Source organism: Saxophila tyrrhenica (assembly GCF_035928015.1).
Source record: "Saxophila tyrrhenica strain CCFEE 5935 chromosome Unknown scaffold_29, whole genome shotgun sequence".
NCBI classification, from domain to species: domain Eukaryota; kingdom Fungi; phylum Ascomycota; class Dothideomycetes; order Mycosphaerellales; family Extremaceae; genus Saxophila; species Saxophila tyrrhenica.
In genome coordinates, this window is record NW_027041761.1 from 33,894 (window position 1) to 52,403 (window position 18,510).

General features: G+C 55.1%; 5 protein-coding genes across 5 annotated transcripts; all 5 read right to left on the reverse strand.

Annotated features, from left to right (window-relative positions):
• Positions 1-574: 574 nt before the first annotated feature.
• Positions 575-1,090, reverse strand: LTR77_010968 (uncharacterized protein; the record flags this gene model as incomplete). Its single annotated transcript, XM_064808184.1, has 3 exons — positions 575-740; positions 790-950; positions 1,007-1,090. The coding sequence occupies 3 exons, from the start codon at positions 1,088-1,090 to the stop codon at positions 575-577; spliced, it is 411 nt and encodes a 136-aa protein (XP_064653604.1).
• A 458-nt stretch (positions 1,091-1,548) lies between these two features.
• Positions 1,549-2,525, reverse strand: LTR77_010969 (uncharacterized protein; the record flags this gene model as incomplete). The annotated part of the gene is made up of 3 exons (XM_064808185.1): positions 1,549-2,066; positions 2,115-2,246; positions 2,294-2,525. 3 exons carry the CDS (start codon positions 2,523-2,525, stop codon positions 1,549-1,551), a joined length of 882 nt encoding a protein of 293 aa, XP_064653605.1.
• A 2,867-nt stretch (positions 2,526-5,392) lies between these two features.
• LTR77_010970 (uncharacterized protein) lies at positions 5,393-7,503 on the reverse strand (the record flags this gene model as incomplete). The annotated part of the gene is made up of 2 exons (XM_064808186.1): positions 5,393-6,464; positions 7,289-7,503. 2 exons carry the CDS (start codon positions 7,501-7,503, stop codon positions 5,393-5,395), a joined length of 1,287 nt encoding a protein of 428 aa, XP_064653606.1.
• Positions 7,504-8,345: 842 nt separating this feature from the next.
• On the reverse strand, positions 8,346-13,001 carry LTR77_010971 (uncharacterized protein; the record flags this gene model as incomplete). Its single annotated transcript, XM_064808187.1, has 4 exons — positions 8,346-8,845; positions 8,955-10,392; positions 11,107-11,299; positions 11,374-13,001. 4 exons carry the CDS (start codon positions 12,999-13,001, stop codon positions 8,346-8,348), a joined length of 3,759 nt encoding a protein of 1,252 aa, XP_064653607.1.
• A 3,618-nt stretch (positions 13,002-16,619) lies between these two features.
• Positions 16,620-17,448, reverse strand: LTR77_010972 (uncharacterized protein; the record flags this gene model as incomplete). The annotated part of the gene is made up of 2 exons (XM_064808188.1): positions 16,620-16,935; positions 16,991-17,448. 2 exons carry the CDS (start codon positions 17,446-17,448, stop codon positions 16,620-16,622), a joined length of 774 nt encoding a protein of 257 aa, XP_064653608.1.
• Positions 17,449-18,510: the final 1,062 nt, after the last annotated feature.

Below are 18,510 nucleotides of genomic sequence, written 5' to 3' on the forward strand. Positions count from 1 at the left end.
ACCACAAATGGAACATCAACTATCTCTGAGTGCGTCGATCACGGACACCCTGACAGACTTCTGGCGGCTGTCTCGAACGCCTCCCTATCTCTTCCTCCTAGTTGTGGTCCCGGCGACGGCGGCGTTCTTATGCTGGCGGATCCACTACCGACGAGCCCTTCCATCCGTATCTGTTTCACGAGAGACCAAGACTGCCCGCTTCGCATTCCCCGGCCTCCTGGGCTTGATTATTGCACTGGATGTGCTCATCATCTATGGATCCGACAACATTACGTGGACAGAAGCCGTAATCAGGTACGGGATCGTTGAGTGCGTCCAGGCAGTTGTGGGCATTCCCCTCTACGCCGTCTGGAGCGCAACGCAGCGGCCGGTTCGCGACTCACCTTCATTGGGTACTCTAGACGCAAATGTTGCGTTGCATGAAAAGAGCGTGGTCGATCCGGATACGTAATGAAGTCAAAGGGGGAGGTGTATGCTGCGAGTGGACATGAGGGCGGCGTGGCGTGGAGAGACCTCGGCTGGCTGGACTATCGTGGAAAGGGATGGAATGATGGGTCGATCTTTGTATCGGGCTTTACACAATCTTTACTCGAAGACCATGGCTGTTGAACTTCCTCATTGGTACGAGATAATCAAACTTTGGCATCACATCGCTCACGGTAGTGGCGAAAGGTGCCATGCAAGGCATGTTGGGACCAAACATTTCAGCCAGAATCTTCACGATTGCTCCTTTTGCGAGCCTGTGATCATGATCAGCTCCGGCTTGTGCTAATTGATGTATTCGCTCACCTTTGTCCGGGGCAATCGCGAGAACCCGCCGACCATGGTCTGAGGCTCAGGTGCATTTCTCGCGTACACCCTTCCAGCCATCGCTCTGGCTGGAAGAGATGTGGCTGCGAAAAGACTGAAGCGTCGGTATGCAGGCAGTGAGACGAAATACTGACGGCCGTCTGAGGTCGACGTTGTGAGCGAAGTCTGACAGCTATGGCAGTGGTCCACGACTTACTCCCGCAGGTATGACCCATCCGTCGTAGACGATCGCAGTGTCAACGGCACATCGGGCGGATCGATGCAGAGTGCCGTACGTCATGCTGTTCCCGAACTGTCAGCCGAAGACCCGACTTCGCTGTCATGGTGAAGCCGACCGTAAACATTCGCTCACTACCGCTTGAAGATAGAGATTCTTCTTCAACGTCGACAGGGGCGGCGGGAGGCCGGAACCCGGCTCTGCACACTCTCGCAGAGATGATCGAAGCCGATGCTGTATGTCAGCGCTCTGCAAGATGTGGAAGGTGGCAACACAGAGCGCTAGGCTGATCGCCCCTACACCGCTCACGAAAGTGACCACTAGGTCGCTTGCTACGCACTGCTTTGTGTCGTGCACGCTGGGGGAACCGCTTGCGAACAGGTGTTCGGCAAGTGTGTCCTTGACAGCCGGACCGCACTGCTCATTTCGACCAGCTGCGTGCTGCTCGCTGACCGCATCGGCCTTCTCGCGAAATGACTGTGACGGTCAGCCACCGACGTGGTGTGAGGATGATCTGGCGCCTACCACGAGGATTTCTTCGTGCCGAGCCACAAAGAACGGCCGGGGAAGGGAGAGCAGGAGCCTACGGTGGGGTCTGGTGTTAGCTTTACGCCGCCAGTCACAGCAAGATCGTTCAGCAACACACTTGCGAAGTCCCGGAAATTCTGCGTAGAGGACTGATGCCCGGAAGTATGCCCTGACGGCCTCGAACCTGGGACAACTGTGTCAGCATCTGAGGGCTGACCGCAGCCTCTGCTGACGAACCAATAGCTCGTTCCATATTGCGCGTCGGCCCCGGCAATATCCTTGGGGAACGAAAGTGCCGACAGGATGTTTGCTGATAACGTCGTGTACATGTTTTCCATCCCCACCGGCTCCATCGATTCCAGCATGTCTCGGAAGCATTCAATGAAGACCTCGATCTGCGGATCCAGCACTCGCGTCTCGTACTGCTCTACACGACGAGCATTGTAGAACCGATCCACGGGGCGTCTTCGTTCGCGGTGCATCTCGTGGTCAAGCGTCAGGGAGTGCGCACCTGGGCAGCGTACTTAGCAAGGCACGGTGATGGCAGCACCCGACCTACCATCTAGTCCGATCCCAGTCCGAGAGCCCTCGGGTATGGTGGTTCGCCGCTTAGCACTTGCTGCATAGATGTTGTCATAAAAATTGGCGTCGGCGATGTGGACCTCGTTTGGAGCGATGCGAATGATCCGTCCTGGCGACACTGTCAGTCCGTCCGCCCACTCAGGTAAGATGGCATACCATATTTTTCGTGCAATCGTGGGAGTCTCCTGTAGTACTGCCGAGTCATGAGATCATAGAGGATCTCGAAGAGCCTCGAGGCCGCCACGTGCTTCGGTCCCGGGAACCCGGCTAGAGGGTGGAAGTAGAGCCGGTAGAGTACTGTTTTCACACACCAGATGACGAGCACCAGCGCAAACGCTACGAGCTGGTGCCGCCCGGTCGAGATCCAAGCACAGAAGGCCAACAGCATAACGAAAACCGTTCAATTCGAAGGTATACCTGTAGCTGATGGGGGCTTTGATCGCACGACAGACCGGCGGCGGATGTCATTCTTTTGACTTGATCCATTCCTCAACGTCGGCATCACTCGCCGAGGTCTGGCCGCTCAACCAGGTGGCGATGGAGCAAGTGCCGAATTGACGAGCATTCTGGTACAGTGGATGCAATCTTTTCGGCATCTACCATGCTGCCCGGTATTCGATTCCCGCGAAGCCCGGGTGCGTACAGACGCGTCTTACGTATGTCGATGCGCAATATTGCGCGCAGTGCGCAGCGGGCTCCCCAGTTCAGCATCACGTGATATGCTCGACATTCACTGATGCTCAGGTCACGTGATACTGTGCATGGATATCGCAGAGAGGTCACGTGAGATCGCGTCGCAAGGCGTGGAGGCAAATTGGATCGATCAAGGTATGCCCGCGATTGGTGGCAAAGGCTACGGCAGCGCGCCAAATCGACGTACAATTATGATGGGTCCCGGGTTCATAGGCTATCGCAGTCTTAGAAATCCAGAAGGCTTTCCGCCGATGATCGTCGGTTGGTCGCGGCCCTCGTCCACCAGTGCTCCGATCGACTGTGCTTGAGATATTCGACCTCATTCCTGTTGTTCAAATGTTTATCCTACTCGAGCCGTAGTGATATCCAGTTACGGCCGCTGAGACGGACCAAGTGGCCATCGTGGTCTCGCCTGCGAGGCCCCCGGAGCATCTGACGCACCGGACTTCTGGCGGTTGTTGACGGACGGACGTTCACCACATGGCGAGCTTCCTGGCGATAGCTTCCCAGAAAACGCAAAGCGCAGCGGCGCGGACTGCACACACCGTCGAGTTTGGGAACTTCCTGAAAGACGTCTCTGGATTCGAGCATGGACTGGACAGTGCAGGGCGTTCGATCAGCACGCCGACGGCTACTGTCGAGCGGAAGGGGTGGGTGCGCTGTTCATAAGTAACGGTTGAGAGATGCAAGATGCCATGGGGATACCACATACGGTACGCACTCGCTGCGCCCTTCACTCCGCATGCTGACCCCGTGTAGGCATCGTCGCTGCGTCTGTGTTCCCAGAGCAGCGAGCAGACGGGCATTAACGTGCCGAGTGTCGCGTCTCTGTCACGACTGATGTCAGACGTCTGCCACCGCGCTAAAAAGGCACAACATGAGGTTGTCTACATCAAGGCGCATGGGACCGGGACTGCTGTTGGCGACACTGGAGAGTACCACAGCATTCGAGACGTGTTCGGTGGGCCAAAGCGCCAGCGCCAGATACTGATCTCTTCATGCAAGGGTCTCATCGGCCGCGCTGGGGGGGATTGGTTGCATCAAAAACCAAACTGATGCTATTGTACAAACAAGTTCCCTGCAGCCCAGCTTCGGTACCCTCAATCCCTCCTTCGGCGCCTCGCTCAACGACAAAATCGGTATTCCCAGGTGATTGTGTCCTTAGAAGCTACCACGAACAGCGGTGGTAAACAACTAAGGTGCTTCTGGGTCCGTTGGCTCCATCGCCCTGTGAGGGGATGCAGCCGTGGTGGAACGAGCCCCACGCGGGCTACCGCACGAAAGACAATCATCCTATCCTTTCAGAGTCTTTGCCAGTAGTGGGAAGGCTTTGCGAGCGCGGTTACAACAGCTGCTGACGTACGTTCGTGATATGCGACCGGGCCACAGTCTTACAATCGCTAGCCCCTCGTATCACGTCTGTCGAGACGGGGATCCGAGCTCAATCGAGAGCACGACCTTCTCGTGCACAACATTGGCTGACTTTCAAGAGATGACAGAACGTCTCGTCTCCGGCGCCACTGGCTGATTGTCAGAGATCCTATGCATCGATCCAGTCCGGGGATATCTTCAAGGATTTATTCACCTCTACCACGGACTCGCTCGTGTCACTGCACGTTAGATTCTAGATAGGTATCAGACGTGTGGATGCTCACCACCACGACGTATAAGCAAGTGAAACAGCGACTGCTTTTCCGCCACTTAGAATAGACATCGTTGCCATTCGTCGCCCAGACGCGCAGCTTGGACTCCAAGATGTATCAAAGAGTTTCTCGTGCTGTGGATGCTGTGGGATAGTGTATACCACAGGGTGACTTCTACCCTCACTCTACGTTGCGGGGTCCTCACAATCCACTATCGAAGAAACGTCCAGGATCCGACGCTTGTTGGACGACATGTATGCGTTGCGGTTGTGTGAAGCTACATTCTCCCACCACACCCAACGGGTCAGCCCGTCGACAGCACCCGGATCCGCCAAAGTGTCTTGTATCCACTTTACAATAGTTATTTGAACTACATCGTGTCTACGCGCCCTCTCTGTCTGTGCCAACGTACTCCATGTATGGCATTCGCGGGTCGAGCAAGGGGTGCAGCAACGCTGGGCGGCACGCGTTTCCATCCTCGAGGCGTGTGTGTGTGCGTGCAAATTGATAATGTATTCGAATAAGATATACACTTCGGTACACCGTACCTCTTTTCGCTGTCCCCGCCGTCTCTACGACCACTTTCCAGTGCTCGGACTGAAGAAGAGCGAGATGCCCGGGACGCCTCGAAAGATGGTCGCAGATCCCGCATTAGCACATGCATTAGTCCAGATGCAAGATGACTTTGTGCTCTATTTCATGACGATATCATGCCAGAATGGGTCCAGCCACGCTCTGTCACCCAGAAAGCCCACTCCAGCGCCTGATGGCCCCCTTGCATCACTCCGACGGCGTAGACCCGGACAATATCCACTTCGCGAGGCTGTGCACTCATTCCTGTGATCGTCCACGGGGATGTTTGACGTGGTGCCTCTTGTTCATGTGTGCTGGTGTACCTCCCCATCGCTGAGAGCATTAGTCATGATAAGAACATCACCTCTAGAATCGCAGCTTTCTGGAAAGGAGTGAAGTCCTTCACCGTCTCCATATAAAGTCTGGATACTAGTGCATTCGCGGAGCGCGTTGTGAACCGGTAAGTGAAGTGGTTGCCGTAAGGGATTGACGGCACGCCCAGCCAGGCGAGCAGACCCTCGAACCTGCATCGTCCCATGACGCCTGAGTGAGCCCGCGGCGGTCTGTCGATGAACAGACGTTCGTACGCACTGGGCAGGCTGATCAGAGCGGCATAGATGTCTCTCACAGCAGCCGAGGTCAAGGACAGATCGTGACAGAATCGCGGCTGGTGTGGTATGGCACTTTCGGCTATCGCGCGCATTTCCAGCCAGCAACTCGCCCTGATATTCTCGGCGAGTGCTCTGTAGGCGGATTTCTCACGCTCCAAGCCTGCTAAGCCTGCTTTATCGCCGCGTTCCATACACTCGGCGACGAAGCACCCTTGCAAGTCTATCCAGTTTCGATCGAGTTCACCACGTTGTCCACGCGCAGCCGACCGGATGAAGGCAAAGTCCCGGGTCGCGACCCCAGCTAGCTTGACTGCACACCGTCGTCCTGCAGAGACTATCTTTGCTTCTCGCGCATGTCGGGTCTCCATCTGCCGCGTGTGCAATGCCATGGACAGGATACGACTTGCTGACTTGAAGCACCAAGTGGCAGCCCTCAGCGCGGAGCCGCTAGGCAGATGTTCTTCCCGGACATACTTTTCGTGTACGTAGTAGGTGCAAAGCTTCCACCAGGTAACCGCCCTGGTCTCATTGTCTTCGATCAGGCCGTAATGTGAAACGTAGCGCCTGAACAATTCGGCGAAGCTCACGGCAGTGATATCGACCAGATTCGAATGATCTCTCGTCAAGCGGTCCTGTTCCAATGCGATCGCCGGAGACGCAATCGCCCTCTCGTTCGTGTCGCTGAACGCCTTGAACCTCTTGCTCAGCATCCGAATCCTGTGCATCTCGCCGCCAGGAAGACGTGAGCAGATGTCGATCAAGAGCTCCGCCGGTAGTGCCGACAGGTGATCTCGCGTAGAGGAGCTTCTGGAAGGCAACATCTTTAGCCGTTGAGCGAGAAGCGCAATGAGTATTGTGCGAGTGCCGGCTCGAGCGTGTGTGGTGTCTTGCCGCATCGATGGGAATCAGTACTATGGTTGCTCGAGAGCGATCTTATGTCAGTGCCGCTGCCGTCGGTAGTCACTGGCCTTCACATGGAAATCCTTCCTAAACTGTCCTTTGTAGCGTAGACGAGATGGGCGGGCGCGTGATCGAAGCGCGGTTTGCGATACCATTGAGTATTGGTACCGCGATGTGGAGTCGAGGAATCGGCGGGACACCGAAAGTGGCCTTGTGGGAGTGTCTCGACTGGTACGGGGAGGGTAGACAAGGTATGAGTGGGGAAGGGGGTCTCGATTCTGTGGGTACTCGGCAGGTCATACGAGTGAACTGAACAGGACTGTGGACTGTTTTACTCAAGGCTTCGACAAGGCCGGCCTCATCAATGATCCCCTGCGGAACGTTGCCCGGCCGAGTAGCGGCAGCTACAAGAGTTGTCCGCATTACACGCGCTGTCATGAAGTTGCTCGTTGCGAGCACCGGGGCCGGGTTACTTTCGAGTGTACTCGGACTACTGATGGGCGGGCTGGTGAGCTATGCCTGCATCGGGATGACGTGGCAGGGTCAATAGCGTGGCCCATGCCCGCGGCTAAGGTGGACGATGCTGGGCGAGAAGGCATAAAGCCTTTGGCAGTATGCGAATTAGTGTCAACGTAAGGAAGCTCAGGCTCACGTACCAGAGCTGGAGAGCCGGACACATGACACATCGCGAGGGGTGACTGCAGAGTAGTCTTGGACAGCGCATTTCTCACAGACAGTTGACGCAGAAACCAGCCAACGGGCCGTGTTTCTTCTGTCTGCGGTCGATGACCACAGTCACTATCGGCCGCATACTAAAAGCATCTTCAACGACCCTCATTTCGGTGTTGCCACGGATGTCCAACTGGCAAGGATAGCCGTCTTCATTTTTGACCGGAATGGTGTTGTGTGCTGCATCTCCCTCCTGTACTTCTGCAAAACGCCTCATGGGGTGAGGTCTAAAAGCTCGCAGCAAGTTTACGCGAGTGTGAAATACACTTACATTCCAGATATCACTTTCGTAAATGTACAACATAGAGTATGGGGCCATAGGTATTGGAAGGGCCCGTATGCGCGATAAGTGACAGGGAGGAAAACGCTTTCGTGGCACGGGGGATGTCGTGTGCTTCTCTGACATACTTCCCACCCAACTGTTTTATCACATCTCTTTTATCGGGTCGAGGATGAGCATTTACATGCCGGTGGGCTTCAAGTGGAAGCGAGAAGAGTGTTACGGGTACGCAACGAAAAGTGGAAGGTGTTCTTGGAGGCAGAGCGCAGCTTTGTCTGTGTCCTGGTGTCTTCCTCGACCATGTCGGTGTCGCCTTTCATCCATTCTGTGTGGGTGAGCAGCGCGACATAGCTCATCACCACTCCACATACGACACCTTCTTCTCCTTAGCGGCGATCGGAGAGCTGCGATCAACTGGTCTCGTTTGCTTCTCTGCCGGTCTGCTCCCGATGCGGCACGAGATCAACCTCCATCGCAATGGTGAGAGCGTCGAGCGTCTCGCCGCTTGATTCGTCGATTTCTTCCATTCCGGACAGCAATCAGGAGCCTCTCATCAACTGCTTCTGCCAGGTCAAGAGCGGATCTCAAGGTACATCAGTTGCGCGACCTTCTGGTCGATCTGGGTCGTCCGGACCGCGGTAGGCTGCGGGTTTGTAATCCGGCCCTCTACCAAAGAGTCAGATGCCGGAGGCTGGCTCGTCGTCAAGAGGCCGAGGATGCTGAGCGGAGGTCCATGAAATAATTGCATCAATCGCACCGTCTCCACATCTCAGGCGTAATCATCCTTTCCGAAGGCGGCCAGTACTCCCGTTCATCGTGTCGGCGTCCTGTCCCACACCCTCATCAAGCTCATGTTCATTCTCATCATCATCCTTGTAGACCTGCGTGTACCCTTGCTTCAACTGCCTCCTTCGAAGTCGTTGCTTTAACCGAGAACCAGCCCAGTACAACATAGCGAAGACACAGCATGTCAAGATACCAGCAACGTAAGCCATCAGCTTCGCATGCTGTCCGACTAACGGCAACCCTTCCCAGTCATCAGCTGGGGACGAAAAGCTCGGCAGCTCTGGGTCGGGGCTTGGTGGGTACAACTGGCCTTGAGCGTCGTATGACAGGTCGACTGCTATGTTAGGGACGTGTGCGTCAAGCCACCGCTGCTCTTCGGTGAACTGAGCTGCGTTGCGATCTGTCGGTATCGTTTCCACGACCTTGGACTGGCCGAGTGGTTCGCCTTTGGCACCGATGGCTTCGACTATGACAGCGTGAATGTACCTGCTGCCTGTTAATAGATGAGCACAATCATTAAGACGCAGGACAGGCCCACCCTTCTAGCTCCACGCTTGTCTCGAACCCTTTTTTCTTGACTGACCTTATCAGCTTTCCCTTACCTCCCTGGTCGGCTCGATATACGCTCCATTTCACGACATCTGTAGCACCGTTCCAGCTCACATACACTTGGGTCGTATATCCCTTCAAGCCCTGCTCCTTCACGCGTGAGACCACATCAGGAGAATCGACGGGCCGGCCAGTCCACGGCGCTTTGTAGCTCCTGTAAGTGTTTTTCCGCGGGGGCAATTTGGCCTTCATCAGTAGCTTCCCCTCTGCCGAATGCTCGGAGATCCGACTGTGAAAGGTCCAGCCAATGAATACATTCCCGTTCGGCATGATCTCCAAGCTTCCTCGAGAAGTCGAGTACTCGTGGTCCGGACGAGGATATTCTGCTACCATCTGTGCCTTGTCGGCATGCAAAGACAGGATCAAGCCTCTGGTGCAGTCGTGCGTGGCAGTCTGGATGCCTTCGCCTCTTGCATTGTCGAAAAGAGTGAGCACCGTATGAGTCGCGTTGGATTCAAGGATTCGAGCGTGATGCTGCCGTGAGAACTTTGCTTCGCCCACGAACTTGAAGTCTGAATTGGTCCCCCCGAGGCGCCAGAGTACCGAACCGCTCTCACGAGAGATTTTGTAGAGTGTATCTGTATGCCGGCAGGAGACGAGGTAGTCACCGTTGTCAAAGCGGTCGATGGCGTTGCAATGATTAGCATCCCATCCTTCCTTGCACTCCTTCTTCACGTCCAGCTTGGTCGGATAGGTGATCTCGTCCAGCGACATATGGTCGATCCAGCTCCAGTTGAATAGTGGGATCGGCGAGTCTCCGCTGATGTCGAGTTCCAGAAGACCGTCTGTGTTGATCGAGCACTCTCCATCGTAGCCTATCACCTTGCTCTTCTCTGTGCTCGCGTGGTGCATCTCCCTGGTCAAGACCGCCACCTTCGCACCTTCGTCAAATACGCTGAACTCGTGCATATTCGCTGCATCGGAACCGCCGGGCCACTGCACCATCTTCCTGATCTGGTAGCTATTATCGACAATGACCCCAGCGTCTTCTCGCTTGTAGATGGCAGTGAACATATTCTGTTCATGAATCTCAACTGGGCGGAAGTCGAAGACGTTGAAGCTGTCGAACATCGGCGCTCCACTCCAGACCAGCTCGCCCTTGCCATTGTAGATATATGGCCCGATCCACTTGGCACCGCGTTCTTTCTGGCCGAGAAGCTCATAAGGCGCTACGAACCAATACCCAGGCGCGACAGCTCTCTCGTCGTACTTTTGGATGGACCACTTGAAAGCTCGGATGTCCGGGCGTGTGACGAAGTGGAAGTAGTCTTCTTCGGTTGTGGTGTCTTCGCCGCCATGGCCATTTGCCCGCTCCTCTATCTCTAGGGCAGGTAGCGTCCTCCCAACATGCTTGTGCGAGAGGGCGAATGTAAAAGGCTGCAGCGCCCATACGCCGAGCACAACGTTGCACCACATCTCTTTCGACTGCTGCTAGTAGTGCAACAAGTCTGGCGAGGAAATGGAAACGTACAGTAACAAGACCTTTCACACGAGAAGAGGGTAGGGTCGACGTCACCTAAGGGAAGAGGACTCACGGCAGGCAGCTGACAGACACGAGGCTCTTGGCCTCACACCAGTACCTGAGTATGGATATCCCCCGGTCCTTTTCCACAGTCCACGAGCAGATAGATCACCTACATCGAGCGCGAGGGCTCAAGCGGCGCAGCCCCAACGGTAAGCTAGACGGACCAGTCAGCGTCGCCTAAGCGAGCAGGGCGAGCCAGAGCGGTGCTTCCGCGAACAAACCGCTGTGCTTGATCCAGCGTCTGCGTGCAGATGATGTGCTCAAGGACGTCGTGTCAGATCCAACCCGAGCCGTTTGCGAGATTTCTTGCTGCCCCACTAGTAGCCATATCCTATAGGATTTGTAATTTGAGAATGGAACTGGACGTATAACCAAGCTTCTTTAAGGAGTCACTTAATAGGCAAACGAAGGTAAGGATGCTTACTAAAGCTTAATTGGTTGTAATATAAACGAAACACAAGACTAGTTCTTGTAGCTATAAGGTCCAAGCCTTAGTGTCTAACTAGGTAAATATCTCAATTATCTTTTTGATTCGCCCGTACGGTGCCACGAAGCCGTTGAGATGTAGCTGATAAGTCTGCCAAGTCCATCAACGCAGATCGCGAAGTCTATCGACATACCCACCCATACTCATCTACCACCCACTGACAAAACGCCTCCCACTGGCGAGCATAGATTCCCTTCGCAAGATGGATCTCGCCCGGACTCAGACAGCTATGCTCCAAGCTCCACTCAGCGAGTTGCTTCCACCCATGGATGTTCATACGCGGATCTCCCACCATAACCTGGTAGAACTCATAGGAGAGAGTCGAACTGAGGGTGAGTTTGTACTCGTCAGCGCATTGGTCGAGCCTTTCAACGCCACACAGGTTTGGGGAAAGGCATACCTAAAGAGCGCAGGGTTGTCGGCGTTTAGAGTGCAATGCAGTCCGGCAGCGAGAAGCTGTGGGTATGGATGCTCACGGGCGTTACCACAAAGGTGCAAGAGCTCATTAGAGATGGGACAGAGTTCGAGACAGATGTTTTGTTTTTTGTACTTCTCCACGAGGTGAGGATGTTTGAGGAGGGCATAGCCGTGGCCGATGCGCTTGGCGTTAAGGAGTAGGGCATCGTAGAGATTGCTGTCATCCGGGTCGGAAGACCCACCGGTGTCGAGGAGAGTCTCGCCGGCGTGGAACATGAATGGGATGCTGATCTTCAGCTCTTTACACCTTTGTTGGAAAGCAAGTAATACGTCGGCGTAGAACTTGATGCAATTCGGTCGGTCTTCTGCGCCGACCAGGTCGAAACCGCAGATCAAGTCTGGGAACTGGAGTTTGAGCCAAATGCAGTCTTCGAGTTCGGTCTCCATCTCCGCAAGCGATATGCTTCGCGGCGTGCAATAGATGATCTTGATGCCAAAGGGGAATTTGTCGAGCTCATTCCTGGCCTCTAGCTCTTTCCGCTTCTTGATGATCTCTCCGCAGATGATGCTCATTTGTTCCTTCAAGTCGAGCTTACGAAGACCGTCAGTTGACGGTATCGCCTTATCAAACAGCATAGGTCGCAGCTCGGCATACATGACATTGTCCTCAATCATGTTGTCGATTGCACGGCCAATGTACCAGCGATAACCACTTTCATAGCCGACCAAGCCCTTCAGAGCTCGCGTGCTTTGGTTGAAGTATGCCCAGGAGCTGTTGTGAGTAGTCGTGTGTCCGTACGTGTGTTCGACACTGATGACCATCTTCGACCGCGCCCATCGCCCGGCGGCGTCGAGATTTTCAGGTCCGGTAGGTGCCACACGCTCTGGAAACGACTCGCGAAACACTTTCCAGAGCATCCACGGAGAGTTTTCGGGATCCTCGGTATCTCGATTGTATGATGAAGAGAAACAGTCCGCTGAGACGGTCTCTTTCGGGAAGACGTTGAAGACGATCTCACAATTTTGAAAGTTCTCGGGGTTGGTCAGAGGTAGCGTACTGCGAATGAACATCGTGTCCTGCACTTCCGGTGTCTGCGCGTGCCCCAATAGTTCTTCCGGTGGTAGCGCGGTGTTGAAATGGATGTGTTGATGAGCGCCTTTCGGCATACCGCGGGCAATGGCCATGACGGTGCTCATGTCGATACTTGGCCGATTCACAAGGAACTGACCGCCCGAGTCCCGAGACCGCGGTTCAGGGACAGCCTCACCAGGCAGATTGCCAAAAAGGCTTCGATCTCTGCTTTCGTTCTTACGGAGCTCGTCGATGATTTCTCCAACTTTTTTTTCGGCTGGAGAAGCAGTCGACATGGCTTCTGCGTACCATGGCTGGCTCTCCTGCAGTAGTTGCTTGCGACTACGAGAGTAATGATGCAATCGATCAGCGCTTGGGCTCGCATCGGACAACTTTCTTGCTTCTCGTTTTGCACCATCGTTTGGCTCTAATGCTGGGTCGACCGGTTCCGGGACTGCAGCAGAAGGCAAAGGCTGCAGTGGATAGTTTTCGGGGGACGTGGGTTGTCCGTCAGCGGAAGCGCCATCGATCCTGTCCATGTCGTGCTAACTGCTGCGCAGCCTCGTGAGTAGGGCTCGGGTCCTGACTGCGGTAGGATAGATTGATAGGTCCTCGTCGTTGCCTGAAGAGGTAGGACGCTCAAAGAAGGCAGTCGGTGTAATATTTGCTCGTATTCACAATGGAATGGTGTTGTGAAGAGTGCATCGACGCCTAGCATGAGCGAGGGCCGAGTGGGATATATACGAACGATGACTGTCGGACTGTCGGCACTGACTACGGTCCCGCCATATGCGCTAGTCACGTGGCTTCTATACCGAAGGCCTGGCGGCCTCAGGAAGCCTACCGCAGCAATCTCCTGGGCATCGTTTAGCTCCACCAGAGAGGCAGTGTCTTTGCATGATCGAGTGATGAGTAGCGCTGTATCGTCGCACTCAAGCAGACCAGAGCATTAAGTCTCTCTCATGCGGAGCTACCTGCGGGGCTGTAAAGTTCAATGACACACTGCACTGTGCACTTTGAAGCACGCCCGTAAGGCATCAGAGTCTACCAAAGCACTGCGCACGGAGAAGCAGAAGCAGATCGGAACCGCTGCTAGAGCGTGACTTTCTTGTCGTCGGCCTTCGAGCCTTCGCCACGGCGGTGGAACGGCATAACGGCACAAGAGAGCATGAGCATTGCGGCAAGCCTTTTACTGTAACACCATCGAACGAGCGCCTCGAAATTTGAACAAGTTCTGGAGCATGGATGGAGGTGCTGTGTGTTCGCCGGTAGGTGTGAAGCCCAGGGCGGCCGCATGAATTGATGCGGTCGACCTGGGTCGCCCTCTTTGGTAAACGAAACTGACATCTCGTCCCAGTTCAGAACTTCGTGTCAAGCACCTCTGCCACTGACTAACGTACCCTCGGCGACATGAATTGCAACAATCATTCCGCCCCGCGCACCATGCCCGTAGACTCGTGAAGTACGATTCGGTGCTGTCTCGTCGCATGTGGGTCTGCCTTCGCCTCCCGGAAATACCATCGCCGTTACGGCCGTGTTATCTTTCTGTATCGCTTGTTGGATTCCAGCTCGCGCCGTAGCTGCCGTGGCCAAAGGTGGTGCTACGACCTCATGAGTTGACCGAGTCCCTTCAATTGGGAGTCTGGTGTTGTAGATATGTAGCTTCTTCCCTCTGGTTCTCTGGCCATACTTTTGGGGAAGTCGGTGTGTGCGACGTCTTGGACTGTTCACATGGCATGAACACGAGGGCAGACTCGAAGTGGCTGTCACTCCATTGTTGGGTGCAACCGCCGCGCATCATCAACGTCCAACCTCTCGTTTGGACATCGTGCGCCGCTGCGTCCCCTCCGTACTGCTGCCAGATCTCATCTGCTGGCGAAGCGCCCTCCGGGCGATCCACGACGCTTTGTCGATCTTTGCGGTCTATGTAGACAGGGAGGTGCTAACGCGTACGGGGATGTCATAACGTCCACGGCGGCTGCATCTCAGGTAGTTTCCTAGTGGCGACAACTCGGGGAAGGTCGTTTAGCTCCTTCCTCCATGCTAGTCCGGCCAGGGGTGCGATCACCAATGGCGCCGATCAGCAATCATGCATGAAGAAAGGCGGTCGGTGGAGGAAGCAGACTCATATAGGTGACAACGCCGCCGCAGTCCTCCATCACTGATAGCCACGATCCAACTTGATCGCATTGGCTTCGACTCACTCGGCTCTGGTGGGTCGATACTCCATGCAACGAAAAGCCTCCCCGAACCTTTTCATCTGCTTCTGCCGCTCATTGACGGAGCCTCGGCGATTCGTTTCACAGTCATTGGGGGGAAGAATGACCTGGAACGCTGTGGTATACCATCAGGTCTGAGCACCGAACAATTACAACCGCTGTGGTCGATAGCCCATTCAGACATCCGAGCTCGTCACCTCCGCACGCGAATAGTGCGAATTAGGTCCGGTCACTGCAGCCTCTACCTCCTCAGAGGACATCTTGAGCAAGCAATATTCCACTGTGATGTCGCCGTCGCGTTACCAGACAAGATCGCTGGATGACACTCTGGTGTCCTATAAGCGCGCGATGCCACCCAGTCAACACAAGCCTCCTTCCCGGGGCCACGTGCACTGAGCACGTGGCCTGGGCGCGATTCCACCTTGGCAAAGGCTGGCAGCGCCCATCTGAACAACAACTGTCACGGAATAATGCAGCGAGGCATAGCCCTGTACTCGTGACTACGGACGAGGACGCCGGCCAGACTTCGGAGTGGGAAGACTCAAGCGATTACAGAACTCCACCCGCATGAATGCGCCTTTCCAGCGTTTGGCATTCACATCGAGCCCACCGTTGCGCCGCTCTAACCTCACGACCCAGCTTCGTCGTCGTGACTACGTCAATGAGGCTTCTGGCACTTCATCCGACTCGACACTTGCGTTGGATAAGCCTCACAGCAACGCGCACCATGGTGGCTCGATTCCCATGCAAGAGCGGAATATTCAGGGGAACGTGCCACCGACGGGCACGATTTCTGTCCCAACCTGCATGGAACCTACTGCGAACAGCCGTCGAACCGATGTACCCTTATCACCACGGGAGTGTCGAATGGCCATGGCCGGAGGAGCGTTGCGTTGTTTGGCAAAATGCTTATCGGAGCATCGTAGGCTTGCAAGCCTCATGAGGACACTCCAAGCGATCAACCTTTCGGGGATGCTGCCCACGAATCCTACGCCACGGGACGGTGACTACTACAAGTCGGTGATGATGCTGACGTGCTGACGGCTGGATGAAGTTCGATAGTAGTGGTTTTATTGGCTATGTGCTAGTTTCGGATGATCTTCAGACTTGGTATCTTAAAGAGGCAACGTCGCGATATCGGGATGGACATTAGAACATCAAGAGACCAGCTATGCGATGACGTCCTGCACATACACCTTTTCGGGGCTCCAGATCGTTACGGCAGCTTTTTCTCCACGTACTCGTCCAGGTAACGAGGCGGAAGAGGGTGAACGAAGTCGACGATCACGACGTCAAACATGTATTCATCCCGCGCTCTTCAGCGAGGACGGTTTCGAGTAAGCTCGGATTTCATCTGGAGCGCGTGGTCTCTGTTCAAGAAAGCCCCGCCTCGCGAATGGAGTCGAACGGTATGCTGTACTTCGAGGAACAGCTACAACCCCCAATCGGCTTCCTGTGACCCTTTCACAGGGAACGTTGTTTGAAACGCACTACGGTAATTCCAACATTCCGCTGCTGCGATATCCACCTTTCGTCCTGGCAGGATCTAGCCATTCTGAGGCCGGTGGCTCCGACGTCCTGATCTACCGAGCCATTGCACAAAGTCTTCCCATCCGGCTCAATCTTGAGATACGTCAGCTGTATTGCGGCGGAAGAACGCATTTGATTGGGCGTTTACCGATGGAGCACCACAGTGTCGAGGAGCTGGGAGGCAATGAGCGCTTTGCGATGAGGGGCGGTATCAGTGCGCACGACCGAGTGAGGACCGCGGCCCGACATGGTCCCTTTCTGGAATCTTGAATTATGCAGGAGGGAGGAGAGCGTCGGACATACGCGGTCCGCTCTATTCGAGCAGGAAAAAGAAGCGAGGTCGAGCCAACAACAACGATCTGCTGAATCATATACGTGCATGCTCTGCGTCCTGTTGTCGAAGATCGCTCAAAATAACCTCTGGTCCAGTGGCATGGCGGGAGCAGGTCTCGGGTCCAGAAACCTCCTCTCGTGCGAATCTGGATCTGTACCGTGGGGTGCCAGTTGATTAATCCTGGTAATCTGCCGTCGGCATCCCTTCGAGTTCAAGCCCTGCGAGCCCTTCCTGTTGAAGATTCTTCCTGGACGGAGATGCACTCTGATCAGCGCTTCGCCCTTGGAGTTTCCGAACATGTTTGGTGCACGGGAGGACGAGCGGGAGACTCCGATCGCGTTCGGTGGCTCCGGTGCAGGGCGGCCGAATGTGCGCTGCAACGTCGCTAGTCTGCTTTGACGGTCAGTACGGGATCACGTGAAATTCTCATGGGTGATGCACATACGTTGCCTTCCATGGCCGGCGCCGGGGTGAAGATGACGCGGACGACGCTGACACACATGTCAGGAGTGAGGAGATTGCAACATCCATCCGCAGCTTATGCTCAAGAGTGCGCTCCGAAACGCAGTATCCACCACTTAAATCCTGTGCGAATCGTCGGAGTCTCGTGTCGACGGTGGGTTCGGCGGCGTTGGCGAAGCCGTCCACCAGGAGAACTTCGCAAGGTGTCCTCTCGTACCCGGAGGTGCGATCCAGAACCATTTCCCGCAGGCGCTCGATACAACGCAATGAGTCGCCAAATGACGGGTCAAACAGATAGACGTAGGCGTGGCTGTCTGCGAGTCGCTCCGTACAGCCATGAACGTCAAACCGCTCGCCTCTCCATGCTCCCCCGATTTCGTATAGTACCACCTCGTCTGAGCATTCTGAGCGGGTAGTTGCCTCTGTCTTCTGTCGTCCCATGAAGGGGGGGTGTGTTGGCCAGAGTGTGGAATGCGAGAACTGCACGGATTAGCACGTCGCACCTGGTCTCATGCAGAACACCCACGTTCCCGATGGGCGTCCCCCCCCTCAGAGGGAAGACCCCCATGACAGCTATGTTCACCACCACCATTGAGTGAGCCCGCGCGATGCGCCCCGAAGCTGGAAGAGTCAGTAGGGGCGCGACGACAATGTCGAAATCTCGGCGTATAGAAAAGAAGAGATACCAGGTCGATGAGTCGCTGCGGAGCATGGTGCTCTGTTGACCTCTTATGAGGGGCGGAAGCCTCGCACTGTTCGATCGCATCATCTGTGAGGAGGGCCAGTCCCAAACGATCTTGAGCGGGAGCGAACCATGGCGCAGTCGAAGGATCACGCAAAATCATGATTCGAGTGCATTGCTTCAGTCACAGCGATGTCTAAGCTCTCCATGTCTCCTTGACTGCACCACCTCTGGCGCTGCGGGACAAAAGTGGTTGCATATCGGTCGGAAGGGAAAGCCGGCGATCGTTCCGAGACGGCTTTGGAGATGTGCTCTTGGCGACGTGGGGAAGGAAATTTCTTCTTTCGACCATTGACTCTCCGCCGCAGGCTCGACTTACGATCATCTCTCGCTCTTCGCCAGCACCGAGTGTGTCTAGGCACAGTACTCGGGAAACCATGGCGTCTGCTGCGCCGGACTTTGCGAATCTACCGGAAGCGGGAGAGGAGGAGAAGGATGCGGCGAGAAGGGTTGTGGAGAGCGGATGCAACAGGAGCGAGGAGGCTGAGGAAGAATTGAAATCATTATTTAAAGAGGTACCGTGTCCGTCCTCCTGTCCAACGCAGAGGCAGAGCTGATTGCAGAGACAGAGATACAAGTCTGAATTTCCGAAATGGAAACTCGACCTTGCTCCACGACCTGCGGAATTAGACAAGGTCCAGAAGCCGGAAGGACTGCACGATCGTGTCTTTGGCTTGTACGATGTAAAGACACAGGCTGTGCGTCCATGGACCGATGAAACCATTACTGGGTTCTATTGGTTGTTCAGTACTAGAACCGCT